Source organism: Nerophis ophidion, linkage group LG21 (genome assembly GCF_033978795.1).
Source record: "Nerophis ophidion isolate RoL-2023_Sa linkage group LG21, RoL_Noph_v1.0, whole genome shotgun sequence".
NCBI classification, from domain to species: domain Eukaryota; kingdom Metazoa; phylum Chordata; class Actinopteri; order Syngnathiformes; family Syngnathidae; genus Nerophis; species Nerophis ophidion.
Window position 1 is genome coordinate 23,990,638 of NC_084631.1, and position 16,594 is coordinate 24,007,231.

General features: G+C 43.9%; 1 protein-coding gene across 2 annotated transcripts in view; it reads left to right on the top strand.

Annotated features, from left to right (window-relative positions):
- The window catches only part of ldlrad4b (low density lipoprotein receptor class A domain containing 4b), a 45,359-nt gene extending 30,730 nt beyond the window's left edge, over nt 1-14,629 (top strand). For both annotated transcript variants that reach the window (XM_061882284.1, XM_061882285.1), the window contains exons 2-4: nt 1,348-1,496; nt 8,301-8,351; nt 13,029-14,629. In XM_061882284.1, the coding sequence (XP_061738268.1) occupies nt 1,348-1,496; nt 8,301-8,351; nt 13,029-13,592 (764 nt within the window). In that variant the 3' untranslated portion in view covers nt 13,593-14,629. The remainder of the gene's footprint in view (nt 1-1,347; nt 1,497-8,300; nt 8,352-13,028) is intronic.
- The last annotated feature ends 1,965 nt before the right edge of the window (nt 14,630-16,594 follow it).

Below are 16,594 nucleotides of genomic sequence, written 5' to 3' on the forward strand. Positions count from 1 at the left end.
AGAAACCTCTGCGGGAAATTTAAAATTGTAATTTGGCATGTGTTGCAATGTTAATATTTCATCATTGATATATAAACTATCAGACTGCGTGGTCGGTAGAGTAGCCAGAAATTGTACTCAAGTAAGAGTACTATTACTTTAGAGATTTATTACTCAAGTAAAATTAAGGAGTAGTCACCCAAATATTTACTTGAGTAAAAGTAAAAAGTATGTTGTGAAAAAACTACTCAAATACTGAGTAACTGATGAGTTACCTGATTACGGCAACAAATAATGCACAAAAACATAAAAATAGCAATGAGCAAATTCAGAGACAGGAATATCTCTTAAGCAACTAAAACAATAATATATATTAAATAATAATACATTAAAATAAAATAAAAAAATGGCACATTGAGCCACAATAACTTAACAGCACCATAGCCTCAGCAGGCATTCATTGATTTGATTGATTGATTGATTGATTGATTGAAACTTTTATTATTATATTGCACAGTACAGTACATATTCCGTACAATTGACCACTAAATGGTAACACCCGAATAAGTTTGTCAACACGTTTAAGTCGGGTTTTACGTATCACGGTCATGTGACCGCCTGGCTCTGTTTGATTGGTCCAACGTCACCAGTGACTGCATGTGATTGGTGAAACGCAGGCATGCGTGGATCCTACTTTGAAGCTCTGTCATTAACCAAAATAAACATTAATAGATCGATAAAAAAAAAGTAGCGAGTAGCGAGCTTAATGTAGATAAATGGAACGGAGTAAAAGTAGCGTTTCTTCTCTATAAATATACTCAAGTAAAAGTAAAAGTATGTTGCATAAAAACTACTCTTAGAAGTACAATTTATCCCAAAAGTTACTCAAGTAAATGTAACGGAGTAAATGTAGCGCGTTACTACCCACTTCTGGTCGGTAGTAGTGGGTTTTAGTAGGCCTTTAACTATCAAACACGCACCATGAATTGATAAACAAGTTGAAGGGTGTTACCATTTAGTGGTCAATTGTACGGAATATGTACTGAACTGTGCAGTCTACTAATAAAAGTTTCAATCAATCAAAAAAAGCACACACACACACACAAACAAACACATATACAAAGCCTAGTCCACTGTAGTGCGATCGTTTGTACAGTAACATTTGGGGTGTACATGTACGGTGTGTGTGGGTGCGTGCATTTTGGGGGTGGGGTATCTTGCGCAAAAGAGCGTGGAGACACATGCGCGTGTGTAGCACAGCCAACTGTATTGCAATCGCCCCTCCACGTGTTCACAAAGTCTCAGAAGAGAAGGATTTTGTTGTCAGCGTCTCATCTTTCCTTTTGTTGTGTCTGTGTGTTTGTGTAGCTGAACTGGAGTTTGTTCAGATCGTGCTCATCGTCGTTGTGATGACAGTGATGGTGCTGCTCATCATCTGCTTGCTAAACCACCACAAGATCTCCACCTTCGTGACCACGCAGACTCAGGCTGGCGGGCCAGACCGCTTCCTGCAGCAGGTCAGTGAGTGTGTGTGTGTGTCTATGTTTGTGTGCCTGTTTCATCGTAGCTGAAAAACATGGCAGGCGTGTCAGAAAAGTCCAGGATTGTTTCCGGTGTCTTTGGATGTGAGGCACGTCTCCAAAGCGCTTTGGGTATCATTCCGGGTATAGTGAAGCATTATATAAATAATAACAAAAATTGCGGTTCGGTAAGTACCTCGGTTCAAAGGTCACGGTTCGGTTCATTTTCGGTACAGTAAGAAAACAACAAAATATAATTTTTTTGTTTTTTACCAAATTTGCAAAATCTTCCACCAAAAATATTTTTCTTATTGGAATATTTGATGTGAAGTAATCGGAACCTTGGATAGGTCAATAATTCATAACAACATTGATTATGATTCAATATTTTGGTGTGGTTTTCGTCCTGGTCGTGGAACTGTGGACCAGCTCTACACTCTCAGCAGGGTTCTTGAGGGTGCATGGGAGTTTGCCCAACCAGTCTACATGTGCTTTGTGGACTTGGAGAAGGCATTCGACCGTGTCCCTCGGGAATTCCTGTGGGGAGTGCTCAGAGAGTATGGGGTACCGGACTCTCTTATTGTGGCAGTCCGCTCCCTGTATGATCAGTGTCAGAGCTTGGTCCGCATTGCTGGCAGTAAGTCGGACACGTTTCCAGTGAGGGTTGGACTCCGCCAAGGCTGTCCTTTGTCACCGATTCTGTTCATAACTTTTATGGACAGAATTTCTAGGCGCAGTCAAGGCGTTGAGGGGTTCCGGTTTGGTGGCCACGGGATTAGGTCTCTGCTTTTTGCAGATGATGTAGTCCTGATGTCTTCATCTGGCCGGGATCTTCAGCTGTCACTGGATCGGTTCGCAGCCGAGTGTGAAGCGACCGGAATGAGAATCATCACCTCCAAGTCCGAGTCCATGGTTCTCGCCCGGAAAAGGGTGGAGTGCCATCTCCGGGTTGGGGAGGAGACCCTGCCCCAAGTGGAGGAGTTCAAATACCTAGGAGTCTTGTTCACGAGTGGGGGAAGAGTGGATCGTGAGATCGACAGGCGGATCGGTGCGGCGTCTTCAGTAATGCGGACGTTGTACCGATCCGTTGTGGTGAAGAAGGAGCTGAGCCGGAAGGCAAAGCTCTCAATTTACTTGTCGATCTACGTTCCCATCCTCACCTATGGTCATGAGCTTTGGGTCATGACCGAAAGGATAAGATCACGGGTACAAGCGGCCGAAATGAGTTTCCTCCGCCGTGTGGCGGGGCTCTCCCTTAGAGATAGGGTGAGAAGCTCTGCCATCCGGGAGGAACTCAAAGTAAAGCCGCTGCTCCTCCACATCGAGAGGAGCCAGATGAGGTGGTTCGGGCATCTGGTCAGGATGCCACCCGAACGCCTCCCTAGGGAGGTGTTTAGGGCACGTCCAGCTGGTAGGAGGCCACGGGGAAGACCCAGGACACGTTGGGAAGACTATGTCTCCCGGCTGGCCTGGGAACGCCTCGGGATCCCCCCGGAAGAGCTAGACGAAGTGGCTGGGGAGAGGGAAGTCTGGGCTTCCCTGCTTAGGCTGCTGCCCCCGCGACCCGACCTCGGATAAGCGGAAGATGATGGATGGATGGATCGATCGATTTTGTTTTGAGCAATGACACTTTGAAAGAAAAAAAACAGATTTGTTTTATTAGTCAACGTTGCAACTTTTTCTAAGTTACATTTAGCCTTAAAGCTTTTTTATTTCACTTTTGTTATGTTTTTGTATATTTTAACAGTATTTTTAGATTGTGCCGTGGGCCTTTAAAACATAAGCTGTGGGCCGCAAATGGCTTCCGGGGCACACTTTTGACACCCCTGCCATGGATAATAAAAAATCAAATCTGATAAATGATAAATGGGTTGTACTTGTATAGCGCTTTTCTACCTTCAAGGTACTCAAAGCGCTTTGACACTACTTCCACATTTACCCATTCACACACACATTCACACACTGATGGAGGGAGCTGCCATGCAAGGCGCTAACCAGCACCCATCAGGAGCAAGGGTGAAGTGTCTTGCTCAGGACACAACGGACGTGGCGAGGTTGGTACTAGGTGGGGATTGAACCCGGGACACTCGGGTTGCGCACGGCCGCTCTTCCACTGCGCCACGCTGTAAATCAATGGATAAAAAGCAGAGCCTGGCGACGCATGCGCGTTAATCATAACTCCCTCACTCTCTCTGTCTCTGCCCCTCCCTCACGAATGCTGCTGCGTGCACAATGTTTTTTGTTTTTAACCCCTTCTTAACCCTGAACGTACATTGATACTACACACAACCCTAACTCAAAATGCCGGACATTAGAGGCATTTAAGAAACTCCACCCGGACAGCCCCGCAAAAGAGGACATATCCGGTGAAAAGAGAACGTATGGTCAGTCTACAGTAGCTGCTAGCATGCCGTGTGTTGTGCCTCGTTTACACAACTTAATATGTCCGTGTGGAAACTCGTTCGGTACACCTCCGAACCGAAACCCCCATACCGTAACGGTTCAGTACAAATACACGTACCGTTACACCCCTATTTACGATTCAGTCTAGAGTGCATAAAAGTGTGGCAGAACTGGGATTTTAAATACCGATTTTAAATATCAATTTTAAATATAGATTTTGTGACACCAATCTTGCAACTATTCTTGTTGCTATTTTCATGCTGCATCTTTTCTTCTTCATCACTAAAAAGTGAACAATATTTTGCTACTTCATTTCTTGTGTTTTTCATGAATTAGTTGCCACTGTTTGATTCATGATGACTCCGCAACACCGAGCTTTTTTTTTTATTCAGTACTTGGGTCACATAAGCCGTAAATTTCGGACTATAAGCGGTTACTTTTTGCTTTCACTTTGGACCCTGCGGCTTAAGAAACACTGCGGCTAGTTTATGGTTTTTATTTTTCGCTATAACAGCCATGATAAAAGTAGTTGGGGAAAAAACAAGCAAACACACCTAGTAGGTGTATTTGCAGGTGCTTTTTTTTTATTCACGGGTTACTTTTTTTTTTCCAACCGTAGTACAGTGTTCGCTTCCAGCCTTCCATAGCCTTTCTACTCGCATGGATTCTTCATTCATCACTCCAAGCAGCGTTTGTAAGGTTTACAATATAACTAAAACAACTGAAGTGTGCCACGTGTGATGTCTGTAGGAGTGTTTTCATGCATATTTGGATGTGCCATCGTAATGTAATTAAACTAGCGCCGTTAGCATTAGCTTACATGCCAATACGTGTCTGTTAGTATTGACATACAATAGCGTTATTTTTTTATTGTTTCGGTTTCACAAATTCCTCAGTAAATTCACCAAATCTGTGGAGTTGTTGAGTCTGTTTAGCTGATTGGAGAGCTAGCTTCTGCAGCTAGTGGGTCCATGACGATGACTTCTGTTTTGTTTGATCATCAGACACTGTTTGGAATCAATTAAGGTGTGTAAATAAAAATTTACCAAATATTTGTGTAAATAACTAGTTTCACAACGTACTGTATACATCTGCGACTAATAGTCTGGTGAGGCTAATATATGGAACATATTTTTTCCTATAACATTTTGTCGGTGCGACTTATATACCAGTGTGCTCTATAGTCCGGAAAATACGTTATTTTATATTTTACATCCCTTAATTTTGGGTACAGTAAGAAAAAAAATGCACAACTTCAACCCCGGAAGAAGGTATTCCAGCTTTGCTTGCTTTTTTAATTGAATTGATCTGAAGCATATATTTCACACCTGCACAGTACAACAACACACTTTTTTTTTTACATTTTGGCAGAGGTATTTATGCAAGGCTTGAAAAGGGGTTGGATGAAGCAGATGCTTATAATTCCCAACCCCTCTCACTCATTCCACATTTAACATAAACAATATAACACAAGAACAATACTATACAAACAAAAACTCCTCCTGTACACTAACAATACAATAGTCCCACTGTTACTATGAGACAAGACGAGACACAAAACACACACACGCACACACAGGCTCAAACACTCTCTGACCATACACCTCTCTCCCATCGCTCTGTGCTGAGGCCATAACTCTCTTTCCCCTTCGTACTTCTTTTTCAAACAGTGTTTTAAATTGAATCATGTTAGAACACTATTTTAACTTGTCCCCTAAGTTGTTCCACGGACTGACTCCACGCACTGAAATGCACATTGCTTTTAAAGTTGTTCTAAATTTAAGCAAATAACATTTGTTGTTTCCTCTTAAACTGTAACTATGGTGATCATTTCTATTCTGGCATAGGTTCTGTATAATGGATGGCAGAGAGTTTTGGGAGGCCCTAAACATCATTTGAGCAGTTTTAAAGTTGATCACATTGTTCAGTTTAAGTTGCTTTAAAGGCCTACTGAAATGAGATTTTCTTATTTAAACGGGAATAGCAGGTCCATTCTATGAGTCATACTTGATCATTTCGCGATATTGCCATATTTTTGCTGAAAGGATTTGGTAGAGAACATCGACGATAAAGTTTGCAACTTTTGGTCGCTAATAGAAAAGCCTTGCCTTTACCGGAAGTAGCAGACAATGACATCACCGGTGTGAGGGCTCCTCATGTCATCACATTGTTTATAATGGGAACCTACCAAAAAAAAGAGCTATTCAGACCGAGAAAACGACAATTTCCCCATTAATTTGAGCGAGGATGAAAGATTTGTGGATGATGATATTAATAGCGAAGGACCAGAAAAAATAGAAAAATAAAAAAAATGTTTAAAAAAAAAAAGGCGATTGCATTGGGACGGATTCAGATGTTTTTAGACACATTTACTAGGATAATTCTGGGAAATCCCTTATCTTTCTATTGTGTTGCTAGTGTTTTAGTGAGATTAAATAGTACCTGATAGTCGGAAGGGTGTGTCCAAGGGGTGTCTTGAGGCCAGTGTCTGAGGGAAGTCAGTGCAGATACAAGGACGGCTCAAACTCCACAGAGCTCCGGTAAGAGGCGACTTTTTATCACAATTTTCTCACCGAAACCTGCCGGTTGGCAAGTGGTCGGAAACCATGTGCGCTTGACCGCTCTGATCCATAGTAAAGCCTTACCTCCCAGAATTTTAAACAAGGAATCACCGAGTGTTTGTGTGGCTAACGGCTAAAGCTTCCCTACTCCATCTTTCTACTTTGACTTCTCCATTTTTAATTGAACAAATTGCAAAAGATTCAGCAACACAGATGTCCAGAATACTGTGTAATTGCGCGATGAAAAGAGACAACTTTTAGCCGTGTTTGGTGCCGCGCTATTTCCTTACAGTCCGTGAAGTCACGCGTACGTGTCATCATTCCGCGACGTTTTCAACAAGAAACTCGCGGGAAATTTAAAACTGCAATTTAGTAAACTAAAAAGGCCGTATTGGCATGTGTTGCAATGTTAATATTTCATCATTGATATATAAACTATCAGACTGCGTGGTCGGTAGTAGTGGGTTTCAGTAGGCCTTTAACTCCATAAATAGTAAAAAAAATGTACTATTTTTAAGTTTTGGCGCTATCGCTAACAGTGACGCCCGCTATCCAAAGACTGGACTGCCTTTTTTTCGCGAGTAGTCTAATAAACACTTTCTGTCCTTCACCTGTTGTGTACCATTTGTGAAATCGATACCAACATATCTTGTTACTAATAGATTAGATTAGATAATACTTTATTTATTATTTTTATTATTTATATATTTACTTTATAATATGTACTCCTGTATGATCAGTGTCAGAGCTTGGTCCGCATTGCTGGCAGTAAGTCGGACACGTTTCCAGTGAGGGTTGGACTCCGCCAAGGCTGTCCTTTGTCACCGATTCTGTTCATAACTTTTATGGACAGAATTTCTAGGCGCAGTCAAGGCGTTGAGGGGATCCGGTTTGGTGGCCACGGGATTAAGTCTCTGCTTTTTGCAGATGATGTAGTCCTGATGGCTTCATCTGGCCGGGATCTTCAGCTCTCGCTGGATCGGTTCGCAGCTGAGTGTGAAGCGACCGGAATGAGAATCAGCACCTCCAAGTCCGAGTCCATGGTTCTCGCCCGGAAAAGGCTGGAGTGCCATCTCCGGATTGGGGAGGAGACCCTGCCCCAAGTGGAGGAGTTCAAGTACCTAGGAGTCTTGTTCACGAGTGGGGGAAGAGTGGATTGTGAGATCGACAGGCGGATCGGTGCGGCGTCTTCAGTAATGCGGACATTGTATCGATCCTTTGTGGTGAAGAAGGAGCTGAGCCGGAAGGTAAAGCTCTCAATTTACCGGTCGATCTACGTTCCCATCCTCACCTATGGTCATGAGCTTTGGGTCATGACCGAAAGGATAAGATCACGGGTACAAGCGGCCGAAATGAGTTTCCTCCGCCGGGTGGCGGGGCTCTCCCTTAGAGATAGGGTGAGAAGCTCTGCCATCCGGGGGGAACTCAACGTAAAGCCGCTGCTCCTCCACATCGAGAGGAGCCAGATGAGGTGGTTTGGGCATCTGGTCAGGATGCCACCCGAACGCCTCCCTAGGGAGGTGTTTAGGGCACGTCCAGCTGGTAGGAGGCCACGGGGAAGACCCAGGACACGTTGGGAAGACTATGTCTCCCGGCTGGCCTGGGAACGCCTCGGGATCCCCCGGGAAGAGCTAGACGAAGTGGCTGGAGATAGGGAAGTCTGGGCTTCCCTGCTTAGGCTGCTGCCCCCGCGACCTGACCTCGGATAAGCGCAAGATGATGGATGGATGGATGGATATGTACTCAAAGATTTGATCATCAGTTATAAGGTTTACTGGCTGACTAAGAGCATCTATCTCTTGAATAAATTACATCATCTTTGTTTCATTTTGCGTAGGACGGATGTCTGTGGCCGTCAGACTGCAACTCTCGACAAGGAGTCTCAGAGGTAAGAACCGCTTCCTTGCACATAAATCATTACAAAAAACTGAAACAGTCGCATCCCGAAATAATTTGGAAAGTTTACATGCACTGTCTCTTATTAGAAGAGGAATAGAATGCTACATGCTAATGCCTAAGCGATACAGGTCAAATGGATAAATCTCTCAGGAGCCGGTTAAAGGGGAACTGCACTTTTTGTTTTTAATTTTGCCTATTGTTCACAAATTATTATGAGAAACAAAAAGACATCTTATTTTTCAGGATTGTAAAAATGCTAAAAAAAATGGAAGATGCGGCTAATTTGTAGCCTTCAAAGACCTCTAAAACTACTTCAAATCCCTGCATGGCATACTTGGTAACAGACAACAAAGACGACTATTTTTGGACAAATGAGAATTCACAGCCTTATTTTATCAAGCGTCGGCTAATGTAACCCGCTAGGTCCAGCCTCTGCTTCTGTTTCACTCGGGACTTGAATTTGGGTCCTGCAAATAGAGTGCAAGACCGCTAGACTTCTAATATTGATTTCAATGGTATCGTTTTGTACATTCTTTGGAGTAATTGATTTTACATTTGTTTCTTAAAAGTGCTTTCCAGCATCACCTCTGAGAAAAATGCGATCGCCAGCCATGAAGTTGGCGTGAGGCGCCACTTGTTTCCACCTTCAGGTCACTTGCCAACAGAAAAAGTCTACACCACATTTTTGTTCATACACACTTATAATACATGAGGCCCAGGTCCTAAGTCTTGGGGAAAGAAAAATTGACTGGCCTATTCTGCTTCACGGTGGGAGACGCTCAGGTTCCATCAGTGTCAGAAAAGCTAGTGAAGAACTTGCCTAGGCTATCCTTCAACCTGTAGCAGCGATGACCTCAACACTTGGCTCTCGGCAATGGACAAGTCTGGACTTCCCAAAAAGTGGAATGCCTGGATCTACTAGCTTGTCTCCTCTGGCTGCTGCTAGTTTAATACCAGTCACTATGGAGGATGGCTTTGAAAGGAAGATTAGCTAGTTCCTGTGCAGGGAACTGGGCCTGTTCTGTATCTTAAGCAGAATTGCACACTTTGGGCGTAAGACCAAGCTCAGCTTTTGTTCATCTAAAGTTCAAGGTCACCCGAACCAAAGGAGTCCTGCTCTACAGAGATTCCTCAGGAGGTGTAAAGGTTATAACAGAATAGAGGTGCCATACCCAGGTTGCAGATGAACAGCATCTTGGTGGCTACGGAGTTGGCCGAAGTGGGTAGCAATTCAGTACCTGATCTAGGAGGAGCTACGTGACCAGGTGGGGTAAAGTCGCTTTAACTCGTATGTCCAAGCAGGACTCATGGACCAAGTGAAAGTATTCCGCTTCAAGTTGCCAATCCAGTTAGCGTATGACATGCTCAATTACCAACTCTGCAAGACAAAGGATTTTTTTTACAACACTTCCTAAGCTATTTCTCAAACCTCTTATGAGATGGTCGGTATCGTCGGAGCCATGACCAGGTTCTGTGGGCAGTAGCAGAGAGCATCTAAAGAGCAATCGGCAGCACCCCTTCAAGTGTTCCATCATGTCTGTTTGAGCCGGTGAGAAGATCAGCCCCCAAAGAAGACCCAGCGGGACCAACTTGCAACAGCTCGGGACCCTGGGCATTGTGGTAGTACCAACACTGGAGCCAACCATGGTCTTCATGTCCAGAGCAGGCAAACGGGTGGTTCTACTGGAGTTAAATGTCCCCTGGGTAGAGCAGATGGAGAAACAACAGAGGACCAAGTATTGTGACCTGGTGGCTGAGTGCTAAAGGAATGGCCTGCCGTGAGGCCACTGAAATGGGTTGCAGGGGCTTAACACGACAGTCTCTCAGGTCCTGGAACTCCTAGGGATCTGTAGGCTGCACACAGCTTTTGATCAGCGGCAGTCATGACTAGCAACAATGCTAGGAAGAGTTTTCTGCTTTAGATGACACTTCACATACCCGTGAAATACGTAAACCAGTTAAGTCTAAAGGCTGGCTGAGAGGATCTAAATAGTGTTGGTCTTCGAAAGACCTCAACACAAGGAGGATGTGTGAATTTGGTGCATGAATCAGCAGCACCGCCTCACCTGGCAGCATATACACACTACATTTGTTCAGCTCTTTCATTTCCTTGTTTTGTATTAGCTGCAATAGAAATGTTATACGAAAAATAGAACATAAAAGCAAATCCCTCCGAAGCCCAAGTAACCTAATTTCCCAAAATCCTAAAAAAGAAAGTCAGTACAAGGTACACTATTCTAAAAAAAAAATTGGCGAACTCAAAATGTGGAGGAAACCCACAAACACTCAGGACTACCGCCCTTGCATTCAGTTATTTTAGAGTGGAGTAATGCGCCCCCGTGTGGTGCTACTTCTGACATGCACCCAGGTTGGACGCAGAGCTGCATGAAGCATGCAGGATCATCACAGAATGCCTGCGGTCAACACAATAACCTATATAAACTTGCTTTAATAGCACCCCCAGCAGTACACAAGAAGGCTTTAGCACAAGCAGAAAAAAGAAAACCAACTAAATAACTCTCTTTTGCACTATTCTCCAAATAAATCTAAACATGGACTTGATGAACTTGTCTCCCAACTCAATTGATAAGATCTTCTTGACGAAAAGCTCAGGTTCGGTGAAACCTACATGTCCTGACAGGACTTTTGCTGCCGAATACATGAGGAACTCATGGGAGAGGTGGGGAGTCTTGTCTGTCAGGACGTTGAAGACATCTATTTGAAACTGTGATAACAGGTCAAATGCTGATTGGATTGAACATCGCTATGGTCTATCGACAAATTTGGAAGAAATTGGCAGCCGTTCAAGGAGCCCAAAGGCGTTGCGATGTATTCGATGGGCAGAGTTGTGGGCATTCAAACGTTGGCGATTTTGGAATTGTATCACCAATTGGATAAAACCTCGGAAAAGCTTTCCGATCTGCAAGGCGAAATTAAGATCAATTGGAGAGTCACAGACAAATCCATTGGAATGTTTGCTCGCTCAAAGCCAATAACAATTCTTATCTACTACCACACACTTTCAAACCCAACAGTCCAGTTGCAATTGATTGAATGCCCTGTCTATGAATGTGAACATTCATAGACGAATCCTTATCTGCAATTCGACTCGCTCTGCAAATGCTGTAAAAATCCCAGTGAGACCAGTGCAGCGAAAGACGCTCCGAATCTTCTCCAAGAACACCTTGTTATCTCTGTTCGTGGATGCAGAGCGGAGCGACTTTCAGGTTTATAGGCCTAACATGCACTCATACGGACACATAACCCCCCCTCCGCCCGCTGACCCTGATATGAAGGCTTACTGAACGGCGCCCGGCTTTTGACCAGATGAGCTCACGCCTTTTGTTGCATGTTTTGAGTTTCTGTCTATCATGGCATGTGTTCATATGTGCTTATTGTTGCTCAGTTTTTTTTTCTGCCGCCAAACATACCAAGTCATGTTTAATGATGCATATTATCGCAGAAGGCTGCAAAATAAAGCATATGGTGATATAGATTTTGGCCCACTTTGCCCATCCTTAATGTACAGTACATTCCCAAAGCCCAAAAAAAGTCTGCGGGCTATAGAGCGTTTTCCGTTCGGGCTCCAGTACTCTGGAATACCCTCCCGGTAACAGTTTGCGATGCCACCTCAGTAGAAGCATTTAAGTCTCACCTTAAAACTCATTTGTATACTCTAGCCTTTAAATAGACTCCCTTTTTAGACCAGTTGATCTGCCGTTTCTTTTCTTTTTCTTCTATGTCCCACTCTCCCTTGTGGAGGGGGTCCGGTCCAATCCGGTGGCCATGTACTGCTCGCCTGTGTATCGGCTGGGGACATCTCTGCGCTGCTGATCCGCCTCCGCTTGGGATGGTTTCCTGCTGGCTCCGCTGTGAACGGGACTCTCGCTGCTGTGTTGGATCCGCTTTGGACTGGACTCTCGCGACTGTGTTGGATCCATTGTGGATTGAACTTTCACAGTATCATGTTAGACCCGCTCGACATCCATTGCTTTCCTCCTCTCTAAGGTTCTCATAGCCATCATTGTCACCGACGTCCCACTGGGTCATTATTGTCACCGATGTCCCACTGGGTGTGAGTTTTACTTGCCCTTATGTGGGCCTACCGAGGATGTCGTGGTGGTCTGTGAGACACTAGTGATTTAAGCTATATAAGTAAACATTGATTGATTGATTGATACACCTTGGACGCTAAAATAGTATTTAATTTATCAAGCTGAGCAGATGAGGTGGTTCGGGCATCTGGTCAGGATGCCACCCGAACGCCTCCCGAAGGAGGTGTTTCGGGCACGTCCGACCGGTAAGACGCCATGGGGAAGACCCAGGACACGTTGGGAAGAGTATGTCTCTAGGCTGGCCTAAGAAACACCTCGGGATCACCCGGAGGGAGCAAGACCAAGTGGCTGGGGAGAGGGACCTGACTTCAGATAAGCGGAAATAGATGGATGGATGAGTCCATCTCTAATCCTGAGTCCAGGATTAGAGAGGTTCATGTTTCCTAAGAACCAGCATCTTCTGTAGTGGACATGTGTATGTTTCATAACGGTCCAAAATGTGTAACTCTGACCAAAGAAAACAGCAAAGACAAATGTCCTCTGGTTGTAAGGTTGATAATATATCTTGCTTGACATCTGCAGATATTTAATTTTTCTCCTTTGTCTCTCAGGTTTTATATGCTCCCCAAGCCAGGGATGGCTTCACCGCTTCTGCCTTCGTGCACCGTGACCGCTTCAGCCGCTTTCAGCCAACCTACCCATTCCTGCAACACCAGATTAACCTGCCGCCCACCATCTCGCTGTCGGACGGCGAGGAGCCACCACCGTACCAGGGACCCTGCACCTTGCAGCTTCGCGACCCTGAACAGCAGATGGAACTCAACCGCGAATCAGTCAGGGCGCCACCTAACCGGACCATCTACGACAGCGACTTGATCGACAGGGGTGGTGAAGGCTCGGGCGGTGCGGGCGGTCCGAGGCCGCCAAGCTGCAACTCTGGCATTAGTGTGGCCAACTCCAGCAGCCACAGGCGATTGGAGGGGCCCCCGCCCCCATACAGCGAGGTGATTAGCCAATACTCTAGCTTGACTTTTTTTCTACACCAGCAAAGCAATAACCAGAGGATGGGAGAGTTTGGGGGGCCTAAGAGCAGGACAATCCAGCAGCAGAACCTGCCAGAAAGCACAACAGTGCCTGCCCAGTGGAAGGGCCGCCACCCTGGGTACCCAGTGTGAGAAAAAGAGCGTGTGGTACATGACCTTTACTACAACATTATTGTATTTTCTCTCACTTTGCTTTGGAACTGCAGTTCTTATTGTTGGCAAACGTTCTTCATGGAGAGATGGGGTTTTCTTTTCAGGGATCTGTGCACAATGCCGGGGGACTGACGAGCCCAACAGATCACAAGAACGAGAACGGTGATGAGGAGACTTTACCAAGAAAAGTTATTCAAAGTTGCACTATATTTGGCTTGTAAGAGTAAGGAGGGAAATTGTGTGCTTGGAAAATGGACCGAGCTCTAGTTCTTAAGGCTTAAGTCCAACCGCCTTTCAACCTCCAAAAATGACTTGTACTAAGTCTCTAACTGCAAGGGTGGTCGCTACAATTCTCAATGACGATGGACCCCGAGGTACTGATGTTGTATCATCGGGTAAATGAGGTTAGATGTGCTTTGAGTTACCTTTAAGGTAGAAGTAATTAGCAGAAAAAGAAGTCCTGACATCTGCCTTGCAACACCGTCCTTATTGTATCCTTTCTTTGTTATCTATTTGACCCTAGCTTTTAAAAGTTTGGACACCCTTGTTATAAGAACACAAATTCACTGACTGGTGCTCATACAACCCTAATTTCGATCACCTAATTCAATATATGATCAATAAAGAAAGAGAATTTTAGCCATACTCAGATGAGGCCACACTTGGGACCCCAACTGAAGTCCAACACATTTGGCTACCGTGAAAACTCTGATCCGTGCTGAAGTTTGGTACGTTCTGGCCCGATTGAGGGAGGTAGGCTAGGGTATGGCATGACTGGTCATGCACACACATACTCAATGTATCACAATCGCTCCTCCTCAGCAACATTTCACAAACTCGTATAGCCGTGGGACCTCAGTTTTTGTTCGAAAAGGTCCAACGAAAATACAAGAAATAACGTCAATGTAATTGTTCTGTTCCAGAGACCCAATATATTGAAGATTAAAACACATTTTATTGAGAATATATTTGTCAAACATGCAAAAAACTGTGTGAAATAAAGAAATGAAATTTGATTTAACGTCACTTTTACTTTGATGAGCTTGAAAGAGGCGAAGGTAAAGGGACGCTCACACATTGCCGGTTTGGATGGTGGTTCATGGGGGTCTTAACTCAGTCCCAAAGCCTTTTTCTACACGTTTTGAACAGGGTGTTAGCGCAGTAGTACCACAAATCTCCCCTAAGGGTGTCAGAGTCCTGATCTCTTGACTCTGTATCAACCCCAGGGCCTCCATGTAGCTCCCTGATGAGCCTTTGATGCATTCCACCATCTCTTTGTAGTTACCGTGTTCGCATTGTGAAGGTCCGGGTGGAAAAAACACGACGGACATTAGTCAGTGCCAACACAGTCTTACCACACATCTTGCGGTGCAAATACAGAGGCTGCTGATATTTACACGGCGAAACACATTTTAAACTGCGCCCCTTTTAAACGTCAAGACCACCATGAAAAATTGAACATGTTTAAGTTTTTTGTGGGTCCGCGTGGTTCTGAGTTGACATTTTAATCATTAAAACAAATGTTTGATTGCTCCTTGTGGGAAAGATACGGTTATCGAACGGGTCAGGGCTCTTACAGCAAGTTTGGATTTACACAATATTATTATTTTACACAGTATTATTATCGAGAGTACAAACCCTGTTTCCATATGAGTTGGGAAATTGCGTTAATTGTAAATATAAACGGATTACAATGATTTGTAAATCCTTTTCAACCCATATTCAATTGAATGGACTACAAAGACAAGATATTTGATGTTCAAACTCATAAACATTATTTTTTTTTTGCAAATAATAATTAACTTAGAATTTCATGGCTGCAACATGTGCCAAAGTAGTTGGGAAAGGGCATGTTCACCACTGTGTTACATCACCTTTTCTTTTAACAAAACTCAAACGTTTGGGAACTGAGAAAACTAATTGTTGAAGCTTTAAAAGTGGAATTCTTTCCCATTCTTGTTTTATGTAGAGCTTCAATCCTTCAACAGTCCGGGGTCTCCGCTGTCGTATTTTACGCTTCATAATGCGCCACACATTTTCGATGGGAGACAGGTCTGGGCTGCAGGCGGGACAGGAAAGTACACGCACTCTTTATTTACAAAGCCACGCTGTTGTAACACGTGCTGAATGTGGCTTGGCATTGTCTTGCTGAAATAAGCCGGGGCGTCCATGAAAAAGACGGCGCTTAGATGGCAGCATATGTTGTTCCAAAACCCGTATGTACCTTTCAGCATTAATGGTGCCTTCACAAATGTGTAACTAACCCATGCCTTGGCCACTAATGCACCCCCATACCACCACAGATGCCGGCTTTTGAACTTTGCATCGATAAGTCTGGCATCAAATTCTAAATTTAATGATTATTTTAAATAAAATTTTTTATCAGTTTGAACATCAAATATGTTGTTTTTGAAGCATATTCAACTCAATATGGGTTGAAATTGATTTGAAAATCATTGTATTCTGTTTATATTTACATCTAACACAATTTCCCAACTCATATGGAAACAGGGTTTGTATTTCACTCTGTATTGTTACAGAAAGTGTTGATTTACACAAGATTAATATAGAGATTTTATACAATATTATTATAAAGGCTCTATTAGCTTCACTTGGTACTTTTGGTACCAAATTCTTGTAGAACTAGTAGAAAGTGGTCAGCAGACCTGCTAAGAAGAACAGTACTAGTTATCCGGTCTTCAACCTGCGTCAGAAAATCATTTGCTTACTCATTTAACTTGTCCTATCAGGGTTAAACATATCGATATATGTAAATATAACTGAAGTACATTTACATGTATGTGCTGTGAGATACCTTCACAATTCTTAATGACGTCTCCGTGTGGAGGTACAATGACTGGCCCCAAAACTGAACCCTGTGTCCCCCTCATGAGAGGGGGACAGACTCTGAATCATGAGGGCCCAACAGAGAAAGATCTATCTCCATCCATTCATCCATCCATTTTCTACCGCTTATTCCC